The sequence below is a fragment of the Triturus cristatus genome, chromosome 3_1 (genome assembly GCF_964204655.1).
Source record: "Triturus cristatus chromosome 3_1, aTriCri1.1, whole genome shotgun sequence".
NCBI classification, from domain to species: Eukaryota; Metazoa; Chordata; class Amphibia; order Caudata; family Salamandridae; genus Triturus; species Triturus cristatus.
The window spans coordinates 232832849-232859876 of NC_140583.1; the positions used below are offsets into that span (position 1 = coordinate 232832849).

General features: G+C 40.6%; 1 protein-coding gene across 2 annotated transcripts in view; it reads right to left on the reverse strand.

Moving 5' to 3' along the window:
- LIPC (lipase C, hepatic type) overlaps window positions 1-27028 on the reverse strand; it is a 756670-nt gene that overhangs the window by 300984 nt on the left and 428658 nt on the right. For both annotated transcript variants that reach the window (XM_085643754.1, XM_085643755.1), the window contains 2 exons: window positions 11528-11718; window positions 8947-9126 (listed from right to left, as the gene is read on the reverse strand). In XM_085643754.1, coding sequence (XP_085499880.1) covers window positions 8947-9126; window positions 11528-11718 — 371 coding nt within the window. The remainder of the gene's footprint in view (window positions 1-8946; window positions 9127-11527; window positions 11719-27028) is intronic.

Here is a 27028-nt window from a genome sequence, read left to right on the forward strand (position 1 = left end):
TTACGTTCTGTTTGCGGTTGTCATGCAAATGAAATCAAACTGCTCAGATACCCTTGTGTCGAGTTTGTGCTAAAATTGCAAAAACAATAAAAAAAACAGCTCTGTGTCCTGGCGAGCAAGGAGCTGCTGCCATAGAAGAGGCCCCATCTCCGATGGTTATGTGACCCTTAACACAGCCGACAAGCATACTTGAAATGCTTGCAGCCACGGGGAGTTAGGGAAAGGAAGGAAGAGAAACAAAAAAATTAAAATAAGCACACTCAAAATTTGTGCAGCCACCGGGAGATTATGTAAACAAGCACAGCGCAAGCACTGTGCGGGTAAAACATTGCAAAAAGTTCCACAAAAGCGGGTGAAAACAGCTCTTGGGCCATTGGACACTGATAAGAGAAACATACGAGCAACAACAGGAAATAGTATGCTACAGCCAGTAGAAAAAGAGTAAAAGTAAATGGCAAACACTGAACCAATGAAAAGTGAGGGCGGAATATAAACCCTTTTAAGATTAACATTAAATACAATAGATTTCACAAGATAGTGCAAGCACTGTGCAGGTGCAATCAAAAAATAAGCATGCAAAAGCCAATTTCGAAAAAAAGCTATTCTAACTAATTGGTCTATATGAAATGCTAAATGCCATTCATCATGCATATTTCAATTATACAGTTTTGGTGAAATGGTTTCTCAGTAATGGTACTCCATAAAATTGTTTTTCTAATAAATCACGTATAAACACTGCCCTTGCTACCTTTTTTCTCAGTTATCCTGACGGCAGCTGCACTAACAGCAAACCAACAGGACTTTAACAACCACCTTACCATAGACCGTCAGTAGAAAATAGGAGATTGTTAGGAGTGAAGGGTGAGTCAAAGGAATCGCCACACATTACTGAAGGTCAAAATGTGCATCATGCCACGTCCGACATAGTTTCCAGTTCGTTAATTGTGGACAATCAGGCAAGTGTTTAGATTTTACATACCCATAAGTTTAGGAAATGGAAAGAAACACAGGTGTGCCCAGGGAGGGGTGAATCGGATGGAGATTGGGGATGGTAGGAATACCTACAAAGTAGGAACGTTGGATGTATCCATGAAGATTCCCTACACATTATCCCATCTGAAATGCACACTTAAATACACTTTTAAGGAATTCCGGAGTAGGCATAACTTTTTCGAAGAGAGAATAAACCCTCAAACACCCCCACATTTTCAGGGGATGTAAGGAAATCGTACACCTGGGAAAAGTGAATAAACAATGTTACCCCTAAACTTGCAGAATGTCTGACTGTGCGTATCATGCATGCCTAGTGTTAGGGAATACAAACGTATGATTGGAGATCTATGGATTTTGTGGATTGTAATTTCTACTTTTTTAGATTTTTCTACCTATGTTGAGTTTAGCTACAAAACTCGTGGGCACAAGGCTACGGCTCCTAGACATCCTCATGTTCTTTTATAATCGGCCCACTGACTGTGATCAATGAAACTATGCATGTTTGTGACCACTTTCCATGGACCAGCTCCTCGCAGCAGCTGTGACAAATACAGAGGGGACAGGCAGCTCAAAGTGTGAAAGATTTAAATTAAGATGATGTTTTGGGCAGAAGCTTTGATAGAACAGTGTGACCAGGGAATATCAAAGAGCTGAATGATTTCTTTGCTATACATTTCCTCCAGATGTTAGTAGTTTGAGTGACGGGAGGCAGTGCACACATCAACCTATATCTATTAAATGTATTACAATATGTTAGTTATGGATGAGTATGTCGGTTTATCTCCCTTCAAATAAAGCTAATATTCATCCAGTCTGTGAGTCAGTCAAAATGCAACAGGTCACTCGAGGAGCCACCGTGCAGCCTTGGCAAATGCTACTGTAGCGCCGACTTGAATGCAGCTCTTCTGCTAAGAGTGCCCACATACAGATCTCAGGGGAGCCCTAATACAGTCACTTTATTTGTTAATGATGCAAGCAAGTTGGTAAAACTAAATCCTTTGACTTTAAATAAAAAGCACATTTTAAAAGTATCAGTATTCCATTAAAAGTCAAAGGGGGTTAAGGATGCCCTACAACATTATTACATTGGCATTATGTTAACTCATCTTTGGGGATCTTCTTATCATGTGTTACTACATGTTATGAATGAATGAATGAGGAAACACTTGTAAAGCGCCTGGTTACCCAAGGGCATTCCAGCGCTAAGAAATGCGCTAAACCGGATCCACAACATATCAGGGGAAGAGGAAGGTTTTTAACTGTTTGCGGAAGTGCAGGTGGTTAGGTTGAGAGCGGATGTGAAGGGGAATGAGATTCCATATTTTGGCAGCACTGTATGAGAACAACTGACCTCCACTTTTAGTTCGTTTGATTTTTGGGACTGTCAGTAGGTATTTACCCTCTGATCTTAGGGCTCTTTTGGGCTGGTAAGGATGAATCATAGCCTGAATCATCGAGGACCCTTTTCCTGCTAGTGCTTTATGTGCCATGCACACAGCTTTGAATTGGATCCTCTCCAGGACTGGAAGCCAGTGTAATGAGGTCAGAGCAGGTTTAGCTGAGAGCCGTTTTGTAACATTTAAGAGCAGTCGAACTGCACAATTTTGGACCATCTGAAGTATTTTAGTAGTGGAAAGTGGAGCTTCGAGGTAAATAGCATTCGCATAATCCAATCGAGACAGGATTAATGCTTGTACTAGCAGCCTTCTGGCAAAAAAGCTAGTAGGGGGAGGATGAAAAGTTTACTACTGTGGCGATTGACACAGCAACAGGATCCTTGGTAGTCCAGATGTATTTCTGTGGGTTGACTTTGGAGCCACACCAATATGTAGTTCATACCTTTCTCCTTTGTATTGTTTTTTCAATTCTGCTTCTCACGCATGCAACGAGATAGTCGGCGTTCCTCCTTGCGCTCTCTTTGTACCCCTCCATGCCCTAAGTAAAGGGTTGTAATTCTGAATCGAAAGTTCATGTGTTTTATTTCCCTTTCTTATCGGTTGTTCTTTAGTTATGGTAGCTGTTCACATGCAGTTTTGGGATGGTCAGGCTAACTCGAATGGCAAAATACTGCAGTGGATGCAATTTTGGGGAAATATTTTTGCATTACAACTAATTTCCTTAAATGTAAGGGGACTCAACTCACCTAGTAAGTGTCAAAGGGTGTGGCATTATTTGATGAGGGAACACTTATTTGTGGGAATTTGACCAACATAGAACCTATCCTCTTCAGTTTTATGATTTGGACAAATAAAAAGCCGGGTGAGTATCTTTAGTCAAAAATCAGGGTTCTACTTTATGTCACATACTCAGAAAAGGTACGAGTTGGCCTAACGGCTAGGGCTGTCGACCTTGAATCTGGGTAACCGGGTTCGAGTCTCGGCAATGACGCTGAACATCCTGTGAATCTGGGCAAGTCACTTAATCTCCCCGTGCCTACCAAAAATGTATGTGTCCTCATGTAACGCAACTGGTGCTCGTGTAAAGCGCTCTGATATCTAGGTAACGGGTCAAGTTCGCGCTATATAAAACTCCGTAAAATAAAAAAAAAGAATGCTTTGTGTTTGTTCCGGTAGTAAACTTCCCCTACCTAATAGGTATGCACCCAGTGTAGGTCAAGACATTTTTCTTTGTAGTGCCGTTCAATCCCTTAGGCACTGGACAAAGAGGAAAGCCATTCTTGAAAATTACTTCAATCTTATTTGGCAGGCACACCTTGATAGATGTGACCCACACAAGCTATATGCAGAGCAGTGAGCAGAAACATAGAGCTCTGATGGATTTATAGTAGCACTTTCACACCACTGACAGGGACAACTTTTATTTCTCTACAGTGCATCAAACACATGCACATATAGTTTCTCTCTTTGTTAGCAAGGAGGTAGTGGGTAAAGCACATTACACAGAAATGTAGGACGTGCCTTTATGACACCACACTCAGATATGGCTGGTGTGATTAACATCTTCCTCAGAGGAACCACAAGGTGTTTGGCATTTTAAGGAATATTTACTCAGAGATTCAGTAAGCAAGTAGGAAGTTCAAATGCAGATATGAAACGTTCTAGAAAGAGATAGGGAGAGCACTACCACAAATGTCACCAACTGTGAAGCACTGAAGGCTACTATTAGAGGCACTCTTATAGCATTAGAGTAAATGGGAAAAGAAGACCAGAAAATTAAAATATCCATACTTAGGGGCCGATTTCGATGTCGGTCGGAAAGGCTCCGAATGGCATTTGGTTCACCCGAATCCCGTTCTGAACCCGCATTTCTGACTGATTCGCAAACCCTTCTGACTGACCGATTACGATAGCAGGAAAGCGTTCGGACTTTCTGAGTCGGTTCCGAATGGCATTCAGAGGAAATAAGTCGGTCGGAGCCGACTCGTACGGTCTACGGACCGCGTTTCCGACCAAGTGATTACCGTGTCAGATTCGGTCAGCCTTTCTAAATCGGTTGTGCCAACACGGATCAGCTGTTGGAATCTGACTTTGGGGGCCCGCAGAAGGCCCCCCTTCACCTGGGGTCCTCAGAATGAGGCCCGTGGGGATACCCACGGGTCCCCCTTGTACAACCATGCACAGTGTGGCTGGCACAATGGGGTGCCCGCCACAGGGTGCACGATTTTCCCCACCCTCCCGTCGTTCGGAACCCGTCTTTCAGAACACAGGCTCCCATCGAAGTCAATGCGAGTCCTACCAAATGATGTTCGGAAGCATCGTAATTAGTTGGTCGGACTCGCAGAACCCGATTCGTTTGGAAACAATTAAAAAACCGAGTCAGTAGGATGAGTTTACATCCAACATCATATTCTGCCCCTAAGTTTAGAGCACTAGAAAAGGCTAATAAAGGACATAAGAGAACATTGTGAGTCAGGGACCTTAACCAGCTAAGGGAGTAATTGACCCTGCTACAGACTGACAAAACTGAGTGAACTCTCCTATGGATTTGACAGAAGGGTTATTGCAAGGGAAATCAGCCAGACAGGCTCTTGGCCTCTCATCCTAAAGCTCAACATAGTTAATCACATAGGTATTAAATTCTGAATGAACAGGGAAGACTTTGTAGGCATGAGAAAGGGATGGCTTATGCATTCCCATACTTTTAGTAGAGGTGAAAACGTAGAGGAGGCCGTTAACTATTTGAACACCTGTAATTTCCATGTCGGATGGAGCCCAATAGGTGGTACTTAGAACAGCCTACTGAGGCAACAAAGCTGAAGGATTCCATAGCCCCTCTTAAAATAGAGCAGTCCCAAGGGTCTGATGGGTATTCCATTGTGTTTTATAGGCTCTTTAATGAGAACTTTACAGATATTTTTATACGTTTACAGATGCTTCAGGAATCCTGCCTACCAATGGAGAGGCTGAAGTCTCACTTGTCTTCAAACATTGCAATAATAAATGTTGATGTTAAGCTTTTGCTTAGGTTCTGGCAATCTAGCTGGATAGCTATTTGCCTGGCTTTGCAGTTGAGGATTAGCCTGGCTTTGTTAAGGAATGCCAGACTCAAGATAATATACATAGTGATACACAGTTGATCAAGAAGGTTCCTGGAAGATCTCTTCACTGTCAGTATTTGATTTATTTACTGATTTGCATGTTTCTTAGAGGGTGGCTCTATCTAAGGTGTCAGCATGGTTTACATTGTAGCACCCATGACAGCAAGGTCTCAGATTACATTAATAGTTTGGAAAAAACAGGTAATAGAAAAGCAAGGTTAACAGAGCTATCATAAGTGGTATTTAGTTAGGGGAGATTGAAAGATGAACACAGGTTTTCAGAGCTAGTTTAAGGGTCAGCATTGGCAAGGGGTAAGGTAGAGAGGAGAGAGGCAAGTAGTGGGAGCACATTTGTCCCTTTTGCACTATTTCATGACTCCCCGAAGTGTCTTCTTTTATTAGGATCTGGAGACCTTCATGAGCTGATAGACTTCTGATGGGACATTTGCTATTGCAACAGAGCAGTTGATAGTAACAGCGTAGAAATAAATGGACCCTCCCACCATAATAAGATGGTATCATAACCTAAGTGTGGTGCTGCCCATGAAAATATGTCTTTTGTTCAGGCTGGTCCGCTTAACCTGTTTATAGCTAGCTGGTGCCCACTGATTGAGAATCTTACATGGCTGGACAAGGTCACAAAGCATCTAGAAAGATTACAAGTTTTTCAACTTAAGTTATTTACTTAAATTCTTGTGAGAGGATAGGCTCTTGGACGGGGAATATGAGAAAACTCATCTGAGGGACGGCCATTGTTGGGTTTACCATTATGATCAAAAATAGGTGCCATATGGTATAGATAGGGTATTATTGTTCTTTAGTATTCTGTTGTTTAACTGAATACAGTGGAGTTTGGAGGTGCATAGTTTATATAGCTACCTATGTCATAGTCAGTAGTTGTGACATCACTTGGTATTAATGATTCAGTCCTTTTTTTCTTTTGGAGAATTTCAATACAATGCTTTAAACAAAAAGGATGCCATTTTGAGTCAGGGGAACACAGGGGCTGCTCAACAGATGTGGGTACAGGCAGAGAGCGGGAGCTAGGATGAGGAAGCATGGGCCATCTGAGCTTGATCATCACAGACTATCAAGCTCTGAACCTAATTCCCTACCCAGTAGCCACTGGAAAAATGCCAGACACATCACAGAGTTCTGCATCTGAGTTATTATATTTGGTCCAATATTGAGAAAGGCCAAGGTAGCCTTTCAGTTAGGCAGCACTTTTTTAAAGCGGTGCGACTTAAAACATTTGTTTTCATTACATAGGATATTAAATTGATTGCTTTTGAGCACTGGACATATATCCGAGCAAGGAACAACCTACCTAATTGGGCAACCACTTCCATCAACTTCTCCTGGGTGAGCTTGTTATTCACCACAGCAGTTAGAACATATAAATTATTACTTTTTGGGTGGAGGAGTCCCAGGAGTCAGATACCAGTGCCAGCTTAAACTGTTTGAAGCACAAACTCCTGACAAATCAGCACTTGTTAAATATCTTCCCAGCACTGAAGAATATCCATATATGTTGGAATATTTTACTAAGGGCCTGATTTAGATCTCGTTGTTACTCCCATCACAACGGTGAAGGATATCCTGCCTGCCGTTATATTTCATCAGACATGATGTCTGTCACCGTTGTGACAGAGTAACCCGTCCGCCGTGATCTAAATCAGGACAAATTCTGATGTATATCCTAATATTTTGTACTAAAATAAGTTAAACGTTTTCTATTTTCCTCAGTAGCTCCTTTTTTTTAGGCCCTGGATAAGCAGAAACATGGTGCACAAGCAAATACGTACACCACACATACAAGGGCTGTGTTTTTGTTCTGAGAAGGTGAATATGTGTGTGTCAGTATCACTCAGTTAAGTCTCTTTTACACAGTCACTTTCATGCACAGCCACATTTCAAAACACTTCTAATTCAAGAAATCAGAGACTAATTAATATTACACAGCACAATTATGGGACTAGAATCCAGGGTAAAAATTAAGTTTATGATTCGAAGTGGTACACCAATCAGTGCCCACCCACGGTCATGGTGTTCCCAAATGCCTGTGATCCTTGGTATCGACTCAGGGACACACCACTTACTAGGCTCAGGGGCAGTCACTAAATCACTCCAAGCCATATATTTACAACCCATGTCCTGGCCCTACCATTCATCTAGACGAGTTGTGGTGTGATAACATTTGCTGTTATTGACTCAGTATATCAGTCCTTTGCACCTTTAATTTATTGCCCTGATTACCAGTGAGCCAGAAAATTGTGATCCCTCAGAAAATGCTTTTTAGTTCAGGTATTGGATTAGGAGTTGTGAGGAATTTGTCACACTCAATAAGTATTGATCCCCCAGGTTAAGTTTCATCAGGTGAAACCTTCTATAATTGAACAGTGGCAAAAGGCCCAGTAAATATGGGGACGTACGTATTTTGATTCAGTAAGCCGCTAAGAAATCTATATATTATGTTCCATTTGTAGGAAACAAAGTGCAATAGGTGCTATTTATTGCACTCAATAAATTCTAACCACTCTAGTGCCTGACTTTATCAGGTGAGATAAATACTGAATACACCTCAGGGACCCTCATAATCATGGCCTACCAGTCCCCATTCTAATCTGTTTTTCACTGACTCCTTTGAGCCCATATTCTTCATCACATCAAACGCCACACATGAAATGCCTAATGGCTCATAAGTAAGCTGTCCAGCCACATGCCCCAGGCAACATTCAAACTACCGGCCCCCTCAATGTTTTGCTCCTTATTATTCTTTTACACATTAGTACATTTTGCATTGGTACATTTTGTAACCTTTTCAGCTCTCACAATGACATTAGCACCAATTGTAGCGCATCTAATGTTGCAACTCAAGTCTTTAGGTCTGTTATATTCCTGACAACTTTGATTTGATACCATTCCCTCAGATTGGCTTGTGAAAACGTTTTAAGCACTTGAGGCAGACAACTAATGCTGACTTCACAGACAGCCTTCTCTTCCCCTAGTTTCTGGCATTCAGCTCAACATCTAACAAGAACATAGTTAGATCTTGTCCACTATTTCCAATTCTCTATTACCCAGCTTACAGTGCTCTGATCTACGGGGTAAGATAAAATTGTAACCTACCTCTAGCCATGTTGTCTTTTTCTTAATTGGCCTTCTTGTGTAAAATTTACTGAACTTCTATTCTGACTCTATAAATTAATGCAATAGAATATTAGTCTTTAAGTTTATATAACCTGGTTAGAATGCTTTTTTTCAGGTTGTCTTTCTCTAAAATTGACATTGCGCTTTGCCCAATGTTCTAATTGATTTTTGACATAAATATTTTTATAAGTTATCATAATTTTTCATTCTCTTTTATATCAACAATTTTCATATCTGCAAATTGTAAACAAATACGTCTGGGCAATAGATATATGTTTGCTTTAATTTCATGTGTGGCATCTTACCTCCAGCCATTCTACAAACTCTGCAAGCTCCCTACCAATGAGGCGTGTGTTTTGTACTGCAATGGCATAGTGCTGGTGTGCAAGTGTGAGCCAGTCAGCAATAATCACATTGTATTGCTTTTTATGGGATTTCAAGGCTGCCGCCAACTTCCAGATCCAGCCCTCCATCATGCCATCAACCTGAGGGGAGCAAAATATATCAGGTTAACTAAATTCTTGATATCACATGAAAAAAGACTTTGGATAGGAGAACTATCTAAATAGAATAAACCCAAACTCACAACAAGTAGGCCAGAAAGTATGAAAAAAGGTGTCTCTCTACAGCTTTTAGAAGTCTAAAACACAAGTAAAAAGAGTAAATTATATATTCTCAACTTAATAAAAATCTTGGAGATTTACGATTATTCTTGGACTGTGGCCACTGGTATAGTTTGTGAATTTCTTGGAGTTTCAATCACTTGATTTATTACACTGAAAATGCAACCTGTCTTGATCCGGCATAGTAACATTTTAAAGATATGAGTTCTTATTTCCTGTTTTTTACAACTAACATGTTTTTAACAATGGGAATTACACTGGTATAATGTTCTGTATACAATTGCATTAAGGTTACATAGATTTCAAATAATATAAAGTGATATGACAATATAGCAGGGACTAGTTACTTTCGTTTTCACCGCCATGTTTTCTGCATATGCAACATTTTTACCATCAACGCATCGGTTTTCTTTATATATGCTCCAACAAGGAAAACTCACAAGGTTTCCGTATAATTGTAGTGACCATGGATATTAATTTATATATCTCTGTATACAGGTGCATAAAATAGTAAAATAAGATCATGTGACCTCGTGGCTATTTTGTAGGCATTGATTACTCGAACCTGTGACTTTAGGTTAAGTAAGAACTATATGCACTTCAAAGCTTCAAGTTTAAGGTGGCTTCATAGCAGGATTATTTTACTTTTTGAATTGATTTGTGACACGCTTTTTTAAATGAATCATCATTACGCAAGTGACAATCTGTATTTTTCCCAGAACGTTGTTATTTTCAAATATTACAAAGTTGAGGGTGATAAGAAAGGTTTAAACCTTTCCTGAAGGTGGTGAGAGTAGGGTGAGTCATGGTGTAGGCTGTGAGGTTGTTCTATCATCTGTCCCCTTGATGGATATTCTTTGGGTGCAGAGTTTGAAACTAGTGGTTGACCTGAGATGCCTGTATATAGGGGCATTTTTGTGCCGTCGTTGGAGGGGCAGTGTTGTAATGACACTTGTATGTAAGGAATGCAATATGCAATTGCAGTCTTGCTCTGACAGGTAAACAATGGTGGTTTCTTAAGAAAGGGGCCACAGGGCAAAGAAATCAGTGTGGCTGGCATGTTACAGCCATTGTGGAGGTATTTAATTTAACACTCAGGAGCTCTGCCAGTCCCAGCAAAGGTCTGCATTAGTGTAGTTGGGTAAAGTGGAGGTGTTAAGGGGTTGATATTTGAGAATAGAGCATATATTGAACACTTTCAGTGTAAGAACTTAATATTTTAGCCTGCTGCTTATCAGTCAGTCAGTCAGAAGACTTTATTTCGGCTATCAGCCATAAAAGTTCATACATCACAATTTTTAAAACAATAAAAGTGGTAAAACAACCAACATTAAAAAAATGACTTAAAAAATATAAATATACGCCTAAACCAAAACAAGAAATTTATCACTAAGGTTAAAAAGGTGGTGCAAAAAATGCCTCAACATGATATTAGACGTCTTCTGGTCAACCACATTGAAAATAGGAATTTGGCGATCACTGTGACAAATACAGGCAATGGGTCATATTTCAGAAGCCTAAACAGATCTCTATGATTTCTAACCCCCAGTTTTTTGGCGAGTTGAATGATCCATTTTCTGCGAGGATTTTTATAGGCTGAGCAGAAAAATATAACATGCACCTCTGTCTCCTCATCAACACCACAGCCAGGACAGGTCTGCCTACTAGAACCAGCCCACTTGTTCGTCCTAGAATATAGAGGGAGTGAGCCATGTCTAAACTGCATGTATAATTTCTTGGCAATTAACGGATGGATCAAATCCAATGCCGGCTCAAAGCTATATCCAATTTTTACCTTGAGGAATACCGAAGGCAGATTAGTTCTATTCTCTGACCGTAAAATCTGCATCAAATTGTATTCCTCTAGGGCTTTGGCCAGAGACTTTTTTGGTAAGGCAGGGCATAACTCCTCTGGTGTGTGCCAAAGATCTTCTCTCCCAATTGCCCTCAGGGATTTTTTAACGTAGGCGAGCCACGGAATGGCGCCTGCCTTTGGGAGCATCAAGATTGATTTCAGTTCCTCCCGGAAGTTAACAAGCTTATCAATATTTTAAGATTGTATACCCTCTCAAAAAGAAGCACAGTCTGCTGTGATTGACCTTATGTTTGGATTTAATAATCTAATCGTACATCCGTCTTATCGGATGTCTCACAAAAGGAGCACAATCCTGAACTGGAATGGCACTTATTCTATTGCTTAAAGCAAATGTGGGCATTTGTTCAGTGCACAATTGTAAATAAAAAGTAAATGCAATGTACATACCGACCATCCATGTACTATTATAATCAGTGGAATAGAAGTATTAAAATTGCATTTGTCTAGACTGTGTGACTGGTACGTCATAATCTGACAAAAGTCTTCTTCTCCTGAATGTTCGTATAGTTGAAATTTGGTCTCTGGAACATGGTGATCCTTTTTCACTTTCAGTCCACTGTGGTGTCCTTTTCCTGCCCCTGAAATAAAGTTTTACAAAATGGGTTTAGGGAATTATTAAAATGTTTGCTTGCATGGTACAATATTGAGTTTCTGCTTAATTAATATGTCACGATACAAGTAAAATTTTACCACAGATAGAACTGACATTAGAATAAATCACAAGATGTTTTTGTTGAACTGGATTGAAAATAGGTCATCTTCAATATGGTTTGCCAGGTAAATGTTCCATGAAGCTGCATAGAAACCATGGGCCTAATTACGAGTTTTGGGGTCAATAGGACCGCCAAACTTGGGGTGGAGGTGAGGTGAATGTCGAGGGCCGCAGCACCAGCAGTATGGCCGCCTTATTTCAAGTATGGAGGTTGGATCTCACTGCCAGGGATCTGTGAACCCTGGCTTTGGGGTGGCAGTCTTGAAGGTCACAGTATGATTGGTGGGATCACTGCGGGACCGCCAAGTATATTACGAGTTTGCTCACTGCCAGCAGTCTCATGGCTGTTCTCACGCTATGAAACTGCTGGCGGTGAGGAAACAAAGGAGCCCCTCTTACTCCTGTGCATGGGGGTGCAAGCAGGGAGGCACATGTTGTGTCCCCTGTGTGCACGCACCCCTCTTGCTGCACGGCATGGACTTCACAGTCCTTGCCGTACAGGAACGTGCATTGGCAGTCCAGCTGCAGTGCATTTCTAAGGCTCACTTATGAGCCATTGTACTGCACTGCTGAAGGACAACCATGGTGCCCGCCTGCCAGACCACTAGTTAAATCATAACCTGGCAGGCGGCAGTGGATTTTGGCAGTTTTGGAGCGGGGTGCTGGCGTGGCAGCCCGTTCCAAGACTGCCAAAGTCATAATTGGGACCTTAGTCTTTGAACTTTCTGAGTTCGACACTTTCAGGACATTAAAAGAGGTTTTGAAGTTTTTGGAAGATTGAGATGGACTGATTTGAATATTCATAAGATACATTTGGCAGTAGACAGGACTTTTAATGACTTTATAATGCTATGTTCTCTTTAATTTCTATATTGCCAGTTTAGGACAATACTTTTCAAAGTGTCTGGATGATTTATCAGAATAGCTGGAGGGAGTGCTTTCTGAAAAAGAGCGGACTGGTGGTTTGATGATAATAGTAAAAGAGTAGAGAGAGATCCCTTATGGAGTCAAGGGAATAGGATACTTTTAACAAGCGTATGCTAGCAGTCCCTTGACTGAATGTATGAATTTGAGTAATTCAAAAGAAAAAAGTACAAAGCATTTCTCATATAATGTTCACACTCTCACGTTATTGTTAAAATCATTCCCTTTTATTTTTCATTTATATAAAACATATACTTCATTGACATAAAAAGAACCTAATCTGTTCTAATCCCTACTTAACATTAATGTGAACAGAAGATTTCGTCCAAAAACAAATATAATTTCAACAATACCAATATAGAAGTCGGAATGTCATTTAATACTGCAAATAATCAAAAATATCAACAGACCAATTTGTTACACATAAAAACCCTCCGTTATGAACCAGCATAACTGAGAAAACACCAAGTAAAAAGACATTGAACTCTGTCATATATTAACACATCCAACAATACTACTGGACTTTAACCACTTATGAGATATTTTGAGCTGTTTATCTCTATAGGTGTGTATCCGTTTTTATGGATTGTGTATCTCATGAGCGTCGACGCGTTTCGATAGGCTATATTTTGTGCCCCTATCTTCCTCAAGACCATCGATAGAGGTTTTCTCTCGATGCCGTATGCTTCTTTTCTGTATTCTTATTGTGCTGATCTTGTTCTTGTGTATCCGTCTATTATCCTCTGGATTACACAGATATCTCAGGGATCAAACCTGTGTTAAAACCTTCATTTGTCATACACCCAGTGTCCTTTTTATTAATCTTCTGCACTGTTGGTCTTCTCCCGCATTGTTCTTTTGAATAAAATCTGTGCTCCGCTGTGTTTGTATTAGGCTTGTACCAGGGACCGTTATGGATACTGTTTCCTTCGTGTTGCTGGCACCCCGTAGCCTCAAGCACGCCAACAATTTCACGTGTGCGGGGATATGTCTCCGTCCTGCTTGCAGAAAACCTCTATCGATGGTCTTGAGGAAGATAGGGGCACAAAATATAGCCTATCGAAACGCGTCGACGCTCATGAGATACACAATCCATAAAAACGGATACACACCTATAGAGATAAACAGCTCAAAATATCTCATAAGTGGTTAAAGTCCAGTAGTATTGTTGGATGTGTTAATATATGACAGAGTTCAATGTCTTTTTACTTGGTGTTTTCTCAGTTATGCTGGTTCATAACGGAGGGTTTTTATATGTAACAAATTGGTCTGTTGATATTTTTGATTATTTGCAGTATTAAATGACATTCCGACTTCTATATTGGTATTGTTGAAATTATATTTGTTTTTGGACGAAATCTTCTGTTCACATTAATGTTAAGTAGGGATTAGAACAGATTAGGTTCTTTTTATGTCAATGAAGTATATGTTTTATATAAATGAAAAATAAAAGGGAATGATTTTAACAATAACGTGAGAGTGTGAACATTATATGAGAAATGCTTTGTACTTTTTTCCTTTGAATTACTCAAATTCATACATTCAGTCAAGGGACTGCTAGCATACGTAGGTTTGATGATAATACCCAAAGTCCAGGTGGACTATGTTTCCAAATGCATTAGAACCTTGAAACTATGGAAAAAGTTAAATCAATACAGTTGGCTGGCTTTGGGGATGCAAGAGTTCCAAATGGCAGATACTGATACAAGTTAGTGTCTTGTGACAGTTTTCCTTTTTTAGAGCACAATTGTAAAAAGGATTCTTTTGAAAGCATGGGCTACTAACTAATAAGCACAGAATTGTTTCAGAACATTATGGTACAAAAACAGTAATGGTTACAAAACAAAATCTTCATTTTAGAGGAATAAGTGAAAAGATACAATTGAGGACCGTATAAAAAAATTATATACATTGGAAAAGGTCACTTAGTTTGCCCGAAGCAGATTGAAATTCTTTAAAAGGGCCTCAAATACAATTACTTTCTGTGGCATTAAAGTAACACTATTGTGTTATAGAGGTTATATTTAGCTTCCATTTCAGTTTTCTCTTTTGTCATAGCATCTTTTTAAGATGGTGATTTGACCATGTTTTTCACTAACACAAGAAAATACTACACACGTATTTCTTTTTGGTAGACATTGTTATTCAGTTAGTTCCAAGGACACACATACTAGAACGCAATGTTCTTGCTTTATTATATGCTCATAGGAGACAACTCTTTTCCCACGGACTAACTAAATATGTTATTCTACGTCTGTCGCAGAAATAGATAAAGCTGGTGTTTTATAATTTAAACAGCATCCGTTTTGATTTCGGTAAGAGGCACTTCACACTGGAGATATCACAGAAGCTGCTGTGAGCTGTGACTGAGATGCAGCTTTGAGTCACAAACTTCATCCTAAGAAGGAAGATAGCTGTGCAAGCAGAGGTGTGCAGGCTTACATTCGTTGATACATTGAGGCCGGTTTCCTGAAACATTAAATCAAGGTACAGAGTTAGATGATTCCATCAGGGTCTGGCAGAAGGGTACTCCCACCATGCTCTCACTAGAATAGGAGTATTAGTGATAGGTAGGAGTAAAATTAGGAACAATTAACATGGGTGAATTGTGTGTGTTTTTCACGCTTTTAATAATGCTTATAACAATGATGTGTCTCATCTGTGAAATAATCACAGTTCATGTTTTATTTACAAGGATTAGATATTTTCAATGAAAATTTCAAAATGTATTATTGCTGTCTTTTTTTTGTGACACCTTGGGCATGCAAAAGAAAGGTTTGGCTCGGTTTTCCACAAATTCCTTGGAAATGAGAGTGGTCATGTTAGAGGTTACCGACAACATCTACAACTCCAGAGGTTTAGAAGTTCAAATGTGGTACTGTGAGCTAGCCGAACCAACATTCACTGATGATATAAGAAGAATCAGTCTCTGTATTATGAAGTTTTGTTTGAATACAAAGTCTAACTGAATTCATTGGAACCATACAACAATTGGACTTTTGGAATATTTAGAGGTAAAGGTTTATATCTAGAGTTTGGTGGACAGGGTATTCTGTAGCAGGAGTTACGGAGTGCCCTGTCTGCCAAACCTTAGGCCTACCTGACTGAATTACAGAAGGGAGGACTTTAATTGTTGATGGAGCCCCTACGGAAGGAATGCATCCTCTGATAGTCCAACGGAGTAGGGATCATCAGAGGTAGAATGTTACACTGTCTGCCCTATTAGAGTGGACTGTGTAATGCGTTTCTTTTTCCTGTCCACTACCGTCAGAAAAAAACAGTGCTCATGATTCCTTAATGTGTAAGTGTATGGCTTATATTAGATTTCCTACCACCACTTCTTTGCCCTCAAGCCCCGTTAAATTGTTCAGAGTTACCAAACAGTGTCTCTACTCGCCTTGTGGATTCATGTTGGGATTCCTCTAGTTTGTTTTCTCATGACACTTGAAGACATAAATAGTTCCCAAGCCTCTCTCTGTACTATGCACCTCAACAGGAAGCGTCATTTGATGGCATTTGAATCTATAGTCTTCCCACCATGCAACTGTTTTGTGCTAATACATGGAATTGCCATCAGATGTTAACCCAAGTGGCTTTCTAGAGGTCTCTCTACTTTTGGCTTTAACCCTTATACTGTTAAGATATTTGTACACTCCCGTGCTGGAGATTTTTTCAAAACATCAATGTTAAGTTATCAAATGATATATATATATCTTTGTGCACTAATACAAACTATATGTTTTTCCAGCACATTCAGTGCTATGTCTTAGTGCAAACCCAGTGTCAATATCTCACTGCAGCCTGCAACATGTGCATTTTTTTTAAAAAAATTGCCCAATATTTTGTTGGATTTCTCAAATAGGCAAACGCTAACCAAGGAAAGGTTTCCCCGAATGTCAGAAGCCCTGCAATACTGAATATGTGTGGGTTTTCTTGAGGAATGTGGTCTGCACAATAATCACATGCTATTAGAGCAGATCACACAATTGTGGCAGATTCACAGTTTACGATGCACTGTTGATCTGATGACAGATATTAAACTCCCTACAGTATGGAAAGTATAAAACCAGCATTTGTGAAATATTTGTGAAACAATGAATTTACTGATGTAAGCCAGGCCTCCCTTGCTCTGACCCTCTGATTGGTAGATCATGTTGAACATGATGTTTGTTAGATTTTTAAACAGTTTTTTCCAAAACGCAGTGATTCCTTCCACCTAAGCCTGACTCGCAGCTTTGATCCTATAAACAAGATATTTGCTAGATTTTCAATATAATGGTCTTCAAAGCATGTAGTTTCCTTCACTGTTCTTCACACAAAAACATATACCTACATAAAAGTGTTGGCTTATATGACGTGTGGATTTCCACATGAGACACATTAGACCAGGGAATCTTTTTGATGAGGGAGGGGCTGGAATTGCATGGAAGATATCTGCAGTATGTGGTCATTGGCTTGGCTGGCAATCTGCGAAAACTACCAATCTTAGAAATATCTTCTGTGCATCACGAATTTCAAAAATTCCATTCACACAAATGTGAAGAAATTCCGTTTTTTAATTAGGTAAGGAAGTGTTGGAGTCCTTGAAAATATTTCTCCAGGTGTCTAGTTTTCAGAAATACCTGGGGTTGGCAGGATTCCAGGGAGGCAGATGAGCCGAGGTCCCTAGTACCGTAGCAACCACATCCTAATAATCAACCAAGCTTCAGGCTTCATTCCTGTGCTTTATTTGATCTTGGGACTTTCCTATCTGGTACAACGCATTTCTGGGCTACATTGGAAAGACTGGAGGTGACAAAATATGGGGAATGTTATATAAAAAAAATATAAATATTGTGAAGGTAAAGAAAATTGGATACGGTGCCACATTTCTTTAAAATATTTTATAACTTGTTGCTGCGATTGCGAAGTGCAGAAAGGAGCTTGATGAAGATGAGACTCAGCTGGCTGCTAATCTTTTCATAGTTCAAATACTTTTGCTCACTGGGGGGCAGATTTATGTTCGACTTGCACCACTTTTACGCCGCCGTTGCATCACTTTTGTGACGCAACGGCGGCGTAAACCCTGCGCCACGTTGCGCCCTATTTACATCATGACGCATCTATGGAGATGCGTCACGGTGTAAAGCCCTGCGCCACATGAAACCTGCGTCAGGTTTCATGTGGGCGTTTCTACGCAGAGGAACGCCCCTGAAAAGTGACTCAGTGAAATCTACAAGATTTCACTGAGTCACTTTTCCAATGCTGATGCGTCAAAACCCTGCGCCTGCTTGAAGCAGGTGTAAGGCGTGACGCACCACGTTACAGATAGGGCAAGTTGAAAGAGTGCTGGAGTTGCGTGTTGCACGCAACACTACTTCAGCACTGCACCAACTTTACGCCCCAGATGCGGCACACATCTGTTTATTCCTGCGCCATGATGCGCCACATTGTAAATGCGGCGCATCATGGGTGGCGCAAGGGTAAACTTGCATGCCGCATCTTTCCTGGCGCATCCCTGCTGATTTGCAGAGATGCGCCAGGCAACATAAATCTGCCCCTGGGTTCTTAGGAGAATAATTTCTCTGATGGCTCAAGGGAATACCTTGAGGCTTTCAATAGATCCTCTGTCCAACAAAACAGCAGAACTGCGTGCTTTCTCTTTGATGCATGTACAAGTTCTTTCATAGTCTGAGGGACTACATTATGTTAAAATCAGCAGAAATGCTTTCACATGTCTGTGTGAAAGTATATATTTGGCGAGTAAAATAAGAAAATTGTGGAAACAACCATGAAAATGTCCTTTAAGGTTTCTGAATACCATGCCCAAAATAGCAAAATTACTTGAAACTACACAAACTTTATTCATTTTGCTGAAGGTTTAAATCTCATTCTCACACCTTGCCTCAGCCTCCTGTCTTTACCATAGGTGATAGGAGAGTGCTTTATATGAGAGACTGACTTACTTAGGTTGGGCAGCTTCCTTGTAGAACCCCATTGTGCAGGGGCCACCGTCAAGACAGCAACTCAGTTGAATTGGCATTGCAATTCATTGGTACCTGAGCACATGGGGAGCCCTACCAGGTCAGGGCAGATTGTCCCTACCTGTGCTTCTCACCTCCACCTAAAATATTGTATACTGTAATATTGTTTTTAATGTAATATTTTGGTGTGTTGTATTATGTTTTTATTTCATCATTTGTTTTTCGAACAATTTTTAATGGATATTTTTTATCTTTTGTGTGTATTGTTAGCGTGTATTTTTAAAAATGAATTTCAAGTTTATTGAAATGTAGGATTCTTATAAATAATATATTTGAATTAATAGTAAATTAACAGTAAAGTGATTATTTAATAAACAACAATAAATAATTCCAGTAAATATGTTTAGTTTTTAAATAATATTTAAATATTACAATATGGGTTCCTCATATATATATTTCAATTGTTAGTTTATTAGATTGTTTTAAATATGCACACTTTCATATATGTGTGAGGATTAGCAGTTTGAATATTGATTCTGTCCCCAAAATGTATGCACTTGCCCCAGTGTTTGTTGGACTGAAGCAAGAATAGTATATACTACTCCTTTGACAACTTATGCACTTTCCACAATGTTTGTTGGACCGAAGGCTGATTAGTAAACCAAACTCCTATCCACAGACATGTATGCAATTTAACAAATGTTTGTTGGAATTCAGATAGAATATTATATATGGCCTACCAAATATTTGTACTTTCATCATTATTTATTGTAGTGTAGAATATCCCCATTGTTTTATGGGCTGGAGTTAGAATAGTTAATGTGATGCCCCCAAAATATATGCATTTTCCAAAATGTTTGCTAAACTAGAGTCAGAATAGTAAATGTGACTGACCCCCTCAACATATGTGCTTCTTCCCCAGTGTTAGTTGGCCTGTATTTACTATAGTGAATCTGAATCCTAGCACCACCACCCAAATATATGCACATTCCCAAACGCTTCTTGGACTTGAGTTAGAAATAGAAATCTGACTCCCTCTGTCTCCCAATCACAATCACTGTACACCATTATTGATCACAAACAAGGGTTGGAAGCGTGTGGTCATTTTCTTAACAATAGGCTCCTCAGGCTCAGAGAACACAGCAAGATGATATTGGAGATGATAGACTATTGTCTCTCTAACAATATCTTTTTGTTTAATGGTGTTCTGTACAGACAAATAACCGGCACTGCGATGGGTTCATGCTTCGCCCCAAGTTTTGCCAATCTTTTCATGAGATGTTGGGAGGAGGAGGTATTTGCGAACATTGAGTATGTGCACCATCTAGAACATGTAACCACGTGGATGCGATACATTGATGATCTGTTTATTATTTGGAGGGGCAGTGAGCGAGAGGCACATAAATTTATTGAAGATCTCAATGCCAATAACAACAACATTGTCCTCACAGGCCACGTTAGCAAAGAGCAAGCAGAATATCTAGATGTTAGGATTGACATTAAAAATAACAAAATGCGGACTACTCTTTTCAGAAAGATTACTACAGGCAACAGTATCCTTCATGCCCTCAGCAGTCATCCAGAGACTCTTAAGTGGAGCATTCCGTTTGGAGAGCTGCTGAGGGTAAAGAGGAACTGTAATACTGAAGATGCTTACCAACAAGTGAGCAAGGAAATGTTGGACCGTTTCAAGATCAGAGGTTACCCAAATTGGGTGTTACTCAGAGCCAAAGATAGAGCCAATGGGATATCTAGATCCCTCACCTTAACGGAACCTGTACAGTCCACAATAGAGGATGATAACAACACCCGTATCATCATGACATATAATGCTGATTCTGGCAATATTAAAAAAATCCTTGTTAAGAACTGGGGCATTCTCAAATGTGACAACTCTATTGGTACCAGCATTCCCAATCGACCTAGTATCACGTACAGGAAAGGGAGAAACATCAGGGACACGGTAGTACACAGTGATGTGACCACATATCCTATGAGACATGAACATGGCCTCAAGGGATTTTTTCCCTGCGGCCATTGCAAGGCGTGCAGGAACAGTACTTTCCTCAAGACGACCACCTATAATGGGGTAGACAAGGAAATTAATCAATTCCTCAAATGCAGTACCACGTTTGTAATTTATGTGTTTGAGTGCCCATGCAAACTCTGGTACATAGGCAGCACCACTCTCCAGGCAAAAAAACAGGTACTAGAACACAGCAGGGCCATTACGCATGTGGATGAGAAGTATCCAGTTGCATGCCATTTCAGAGACCAACACTATTCTGACCCCACCTTGCTTAGATTTTTTATTTTGGAACAAATTATGAACAATCCCAGAGGAGGGAATAGGGTGTTGAGATTGAGGCAAAGGGAATCCAAATATATTGTAGATTTCCAGACCAAGGATCCGGGGGACCTCAATCATGATGAAGAATTGGCCATACATCTCAGAGACTAATGTGTCTATATCATGGTATTCCATTTACTTTCCAGTTGGTGTCCTCGAAGCATGCTTTTTGTTTTCCCTTCTTTTCTCTTCTCTCCTCTCCATCCATTTTCAGCATTGTGCACCAGAGCAAGCTTTTATATGAGTTTTTAAATGAATGTGTGAATTGTTTTTCATAATGGTTTTTGATTTATGTTACAGGAGGAAAGGAAGGGACCCGGACACCAGCACTCACTCTTCATGGGCAACCTACCCTTTTCCCCTAATTAGCACTTCTATTGCTGAATGTCGGATACTGAGAGACGTGGCACATAAGAGTATTGGACTATAGTTCCTAATTGGATACGGTCAGTTATAGTAAATTACAATTTTTGGACTGGTTATAACATGTTCTTGAAAGCATTGCAAGGTATTCACGGATAACAGGGGATACCCATCTATCTTAATTTGGATGGATGGGGTCATGTCACCTCTGGGCACTTGCCCATTCATTGTGTGATCCATTGTGTAAATGCAATTAAGCATTCGCGTATTCTAACAAATCCTTTGATTGTATTTTGCATGTTGTCATGTTGGTTTATATGCGAACACATTTTCAACAGACATTGTGTCTATGTAAGCAACATGCACAGTTTGCTATAAACGCATGACACACAAGAAGTTCAGCTTAAAATATATATAATTTTTGCTGAAGATGTCTGCCAATGGAACGTGAACACACACGCAGCTACATGCGTGTCAACTAAATTGCATTCAGCAGTGTTACTGGTTTAGACTGTTCCAAGATGTCTGCCATTTTTGCACTATGCATACTGATGTTGTCCTTCCTCTATGACCACAGTCAAATACTTTATCTAGACACCAGTGTAAGCACAATTATTCATGTGATCAAGACTTTTGTAGTCGAAACGCGTTGTGAATAAACACCCTTTTTGAATCATCCGATCTGTTGGAGTCTTTGGTTACTGAGAGCGCACGATATCGATGTCGTTATATATATATATATATAACCTACTGGTGGTCGCCAGTAGGTAGTTATAGTTAGGACCCCTTTTCCATAGGAAATCCGCAACATTCTATTTTGAATAACTTTGGCGCCGGTCGACGAATCCTCGCGAATTTTTCAAAATAGGTGGGGCGCTACGCTCCGCTCCTACCTTGAAAGTCTCGGGGGGATTCGTCAAGCGGGGGCTGAGATAAAAGGGGGGTCCCAAAACGCGTTTTTCCCATGCATTTTTCCATAGGACCTTTAGACACAGCTACAGCCCGAACGGCTGAACAGAATTACTTGAAATTGGGCAGAGAGGTAGTCCTCAGCTCAGGGAAGTGCCTTTTGTAGGTTTGGTGTAAATCTGTTCAGTAGATTCTGAGAAAATAGCATTTAAATCAATATATATATCTGTGGCAGCTTACCGTGCGCTTACGGTGCGCTTACGGTAAGCTTACCGTACGCGTACGGTGCCGTGCGCGAGCGCGATTCTGATTGGCTGTTAGATCATAGTAAACATTCGAATCGGTCGAAACCAGGAAGCGGCGGCCGCCATTTTCTCACTCGCACTGTCAGGGGGGTGAATAAAAAAGGTGGATAATGTGAAAAGGGGGCAGGCTCGACAGTTCCTGACCCCCTAGCCTTGGTCAGGGGGTCCCAGAAGGACCCTCAAGGGCAAAAATGAAATTTATTTTTTATACGAAAAATCGCCGTATGCGCGGTGTAATCTGCGAAATTCCGCGAAATTCGCGGAATTACGCGTACCGTGCGCGCACGGCGAAAAAAAATTTGCAAAAAGGAAAGCTTAAAAAAAAAAAAAAAAAATTGTGAGGTAAGGTTGGCTCTTATAAGAGCCGTTGGGTTCATACAGGGATGGAGGAAAGAAAGAATGGGAGTATTATGAGCGTCTACAAACATGCTGGTCTATCTTATTGTTAATAAGGGGAAGACTGACCTCCCCAAAAACAATAAGACCACCACATTTTGTACACCTCATTTCAACACTCCCAAATCGAGGGTTGATGTCCAAAGGAAAAGAAGAAGGTGATGCTCCAACAACAGAGGAAGGGCTCAGCTGAGCTGCCGGTGATGTACTCGGCTGAGCATCTGAGGCTGGGCTCTGGTGACTTACTGAAGAGTTTTCTCCAGTATGTCGAGCAAAGGTCCTTGGGTGTCTGTCCTGGAGGTGTCTCATCATAGAGTGATTTCCAAAGGAATATTTCCTCCTTGGATTTCCTCTTGATAAAACACGACCACAAAGTGTGCAAGTGACCAATTGAGCATTCACCTTTTTCTCCCCCTCTGGAAAAGTGAAATACTCCCATACAAAAGAAGTCTTTTGTTTCCTCCTTCTCTGGATCATGGTGGTGCTGCTGGCCTCACTCTCAGAAGAGGTCTGCTGTTCTGCCATTGTATCCCAATGTCAATCCAGCTCCTGCTCCTAGAGAATCACAAGCAGAAATGAGGGGAATGGGTGTGGTGTGGGAAGAATCTGGAACTGAAAGTAGTTTCAACCAATGAAAAGTGTTCTTTCAAGCAGTAATGAGGGGAATGGGTGTGGTGTGGGAAGTTTCTGGAAGTGAAAGTAATTTCAACCAATAAAAAGTGATCTTTGTAAGTCACATGACCTGCCGTGCGCGCACGTGACGCTTACGGTGCGCTTACGCAGCGCTTACGTCACTTTCGCGCATGCGCATTACACGCCCCTGCGTAACCGCGACGTTGCTTCCGGGTATACGCGTACGGCACGCACGTATCACGTATGGCGCATGCGCATTACACGCCCCAGCGTAACCGCGACGTTGCTTCCGGGTATACGCGTACGGCACGCACGTATCACGTAGGCGCGCTGCACTAATGACGTCCAGAGCGCGTAGCGTCAGCTTACCGTACGCGTATCCTACAAGCGCGTAGCGTCAGCTTACCGTACGCGCACGGAAAAAAATGCATTAAAAATAAAAACCTTTCCATAATGCAGGATATAGTACATATATTATTATATAAAAAGGCTTACAAAAAATGACATAAAAAAAATTTGCATTTAAAAAACAATACAAATTCACTGAATTTGGGAATCACACACATTATAGTTAGAAATTTAAAAATCTTGCAAAGACACTGGAAAAACCATAGGTATCAAACATATTATAGTTAGGAATTAGCATTTAAAAAACCTTGCAAATTCACTGAAAAAACCATAGGTTTCACACACGTTATAGTTAGGAATTAGCATTTAAAAAACCTTGCAAATTCACTGAAAAAACCATAGGTTTCACACATGTTATAGTTAGCGGAAATTTTACTGATAAAAAACCAGTGAAATTGCCCCGTTATAGTTAGTGCTGGCAACTATAACTCACGCGACCGCAATCCTCTGCTGATGACATATGTGTCTTTATGAAAAAAAAATATTTGTAATATATGTATAGCTAAAAATGTATGGAAGAAGACATGGGCAAATAAGTGTCTAAATACAGTATTAGCATCAGCAGAGGATTGCGGTCGCGTGAGTTATAGTTGCCAGCACTAACTATAACGGGGCAATTTCACTGGTTTTTTATCAGTAAAATTTCCGCTAACTATAACATGTGTGAAACCTATGGTTTTTTCAGTGAATATACATATATATATATATATATATATATATATATATAGAGAGAGAGAGAGAGAGAGCGAGATGGCTCAGATGTCGGGTGTGGGGATCCTGTAAAAATAGCAAAAAGTCCATTTGTTACCATTGAAGAACATCTAATACAGGAGTGCAGGTGACAGCAGATAGGAAGGTTTATTGGGGTACACTCCAAACGTGTTTTGGCTTGAGCCAAAATGCGTTGGGTCTGTACCCCAATCAAACTTCCTAGATGTTGTCACCTGCATCTGAGTCTCAGATGTTCTTATATTCTTCTATTGTAACACATGGACTTTTTAATATATATATGTCTAAATTATAATTTATTTTTAAATCAATTTAATGTTGCAATTGGTTTTGTTGCAGGGATTCTGCACAATCACAGAACTATGCGCAGGGTTATGGGACCTTATTGTATAGGGACTGGGTCACCTCAGTACCCATGAACCCAGGACTGACTAGCTATAGTGTCTCATGTGCTCTCCTACTTACTTACATTGAAATGAATGATTAGACACCCCAGAATACAACACTCTCAGATTTCTCAGGAATCGCAGTAACAAGACACACCCTTTCGCTCGCACTCTTGTACTCATCCACAATAAGACATGACAGAGACATAGAATAGTTTAAAATATTTATTTAACCTGCCCTGACATGCAGTATACGTGCCACAACAAGTAGGAAAATGCATAATACAAATATAGTCAGCAAAGTCCATAAATCATGAAGGGAGATGTCATCATAAAACGACAATGGAGAAAAGACTATAGTGCCTAACCCTCCCCCCTGCTAAGAAGAAGTATTATTATATAACAGAAGATCTCTGGGCTTTGTCTGCAGACCCCATACCTTAGCCTATAGATGGTAGATCTACATCATAAGCCCTGACTCGCTCTTGTCCCCGGTAAGGTCCCTCTCCAAGTGTGTATCACCTATTAGTGTACCCCACCAAAAACCCAAGTTTGCTGTTCAAACAACAGCTGCATTGGTATGTTTTGTCTAAGGGCTAAGGTCTAGCCAGAACAAAATAACAATGGGCATTGTTGTTCGACCTTGCACATAATGTACAGTCAACATCCCAGGATCATGCAGAGAGTGAACACTGCTATGAATTCTCATGTGAAAGCAATCATTGAAAGTACTGCAAAAATAAAGACGTGTAGTAATGTGCGCAAAAGCAGCAGGCAAGCTGCAGCGTGCTCATGCTAAGTTAGTGAAAAACAACAATGTCCCTATGGGCCACGTGACACCATTCCCTTGGCCAGGACGTTAGCCCTATGCAAAAACACAAATCATAAGTAAGCAGAGACACAGCGTCTTAGGTGTAGTCCAATTGGTGTAAATTTGAAGCACAATTTTATTTTCATGTATTGCAAGGGTGCAATGTTTCCCAATACATTTTGCCAATTGGGTGCCCCAAACTGCTACCCATTCTTAGTTAGTTGTCAGAGACCAAAAAATTGCGGGAAAAGCGAAATGCCATGAATTCCAGAATGGTGTCCGTCACTTCCATTGTAGAAAGGTATGCCATCCAGTTGAGTAGGTCAAACGAGCACACATGCTCCTCATATCCAGAAGCTGTTAGGAGCATCTCAGGGCAACCTGCATTAACCTCAAAGAAACTGCGGTCTATGAGGCGCTGCCAAGAGCACAGGTACTCAAGTCTGCCGTCAGTCCAAGTAGAGGGTCGCACACCGCAGCACACGGTTATGGCCCTTCAACTGACCAATTAACAGATCGTATTCCAGGGCAGCCTGTGTGGTATTGGACAGACAGTCATCCATGCTCATCGAAAAGGCCACAGGAGGCAGTGGAATACAGGTTGCATGCCGGTGAAGTAGGCATAACGGAAGGTCAGCCAATAGTTGATGGCAAAATACTCCACTGGCATAGAACCAAAAAGCTGCCACAGTTGATCACGGTACAGCTGCAACTGGACCGGGTCTGGCAGTTCTACAGATCAAGCCTCCATTACGAAGCAATAATAGGAGAACCAGCACGCCGCAAACCAACAGGAGCACCAAGGGAAACCCTCCAAAGGCGCTGGAAAAAGTAGAATGAATAAAGGCCGGAATTACTCCAAAAGCAGTCTGAAAGGAAGAAACAAGGCTGGAACCAACAAGTTTAAAGAAGTAAGCAAGGCCCTCCGTATCAGACGCATTAAATATTTGGTGTATTAATTCTCCAGAATGGAGTGGGAGATTTGTGTTTAGCAGTGAG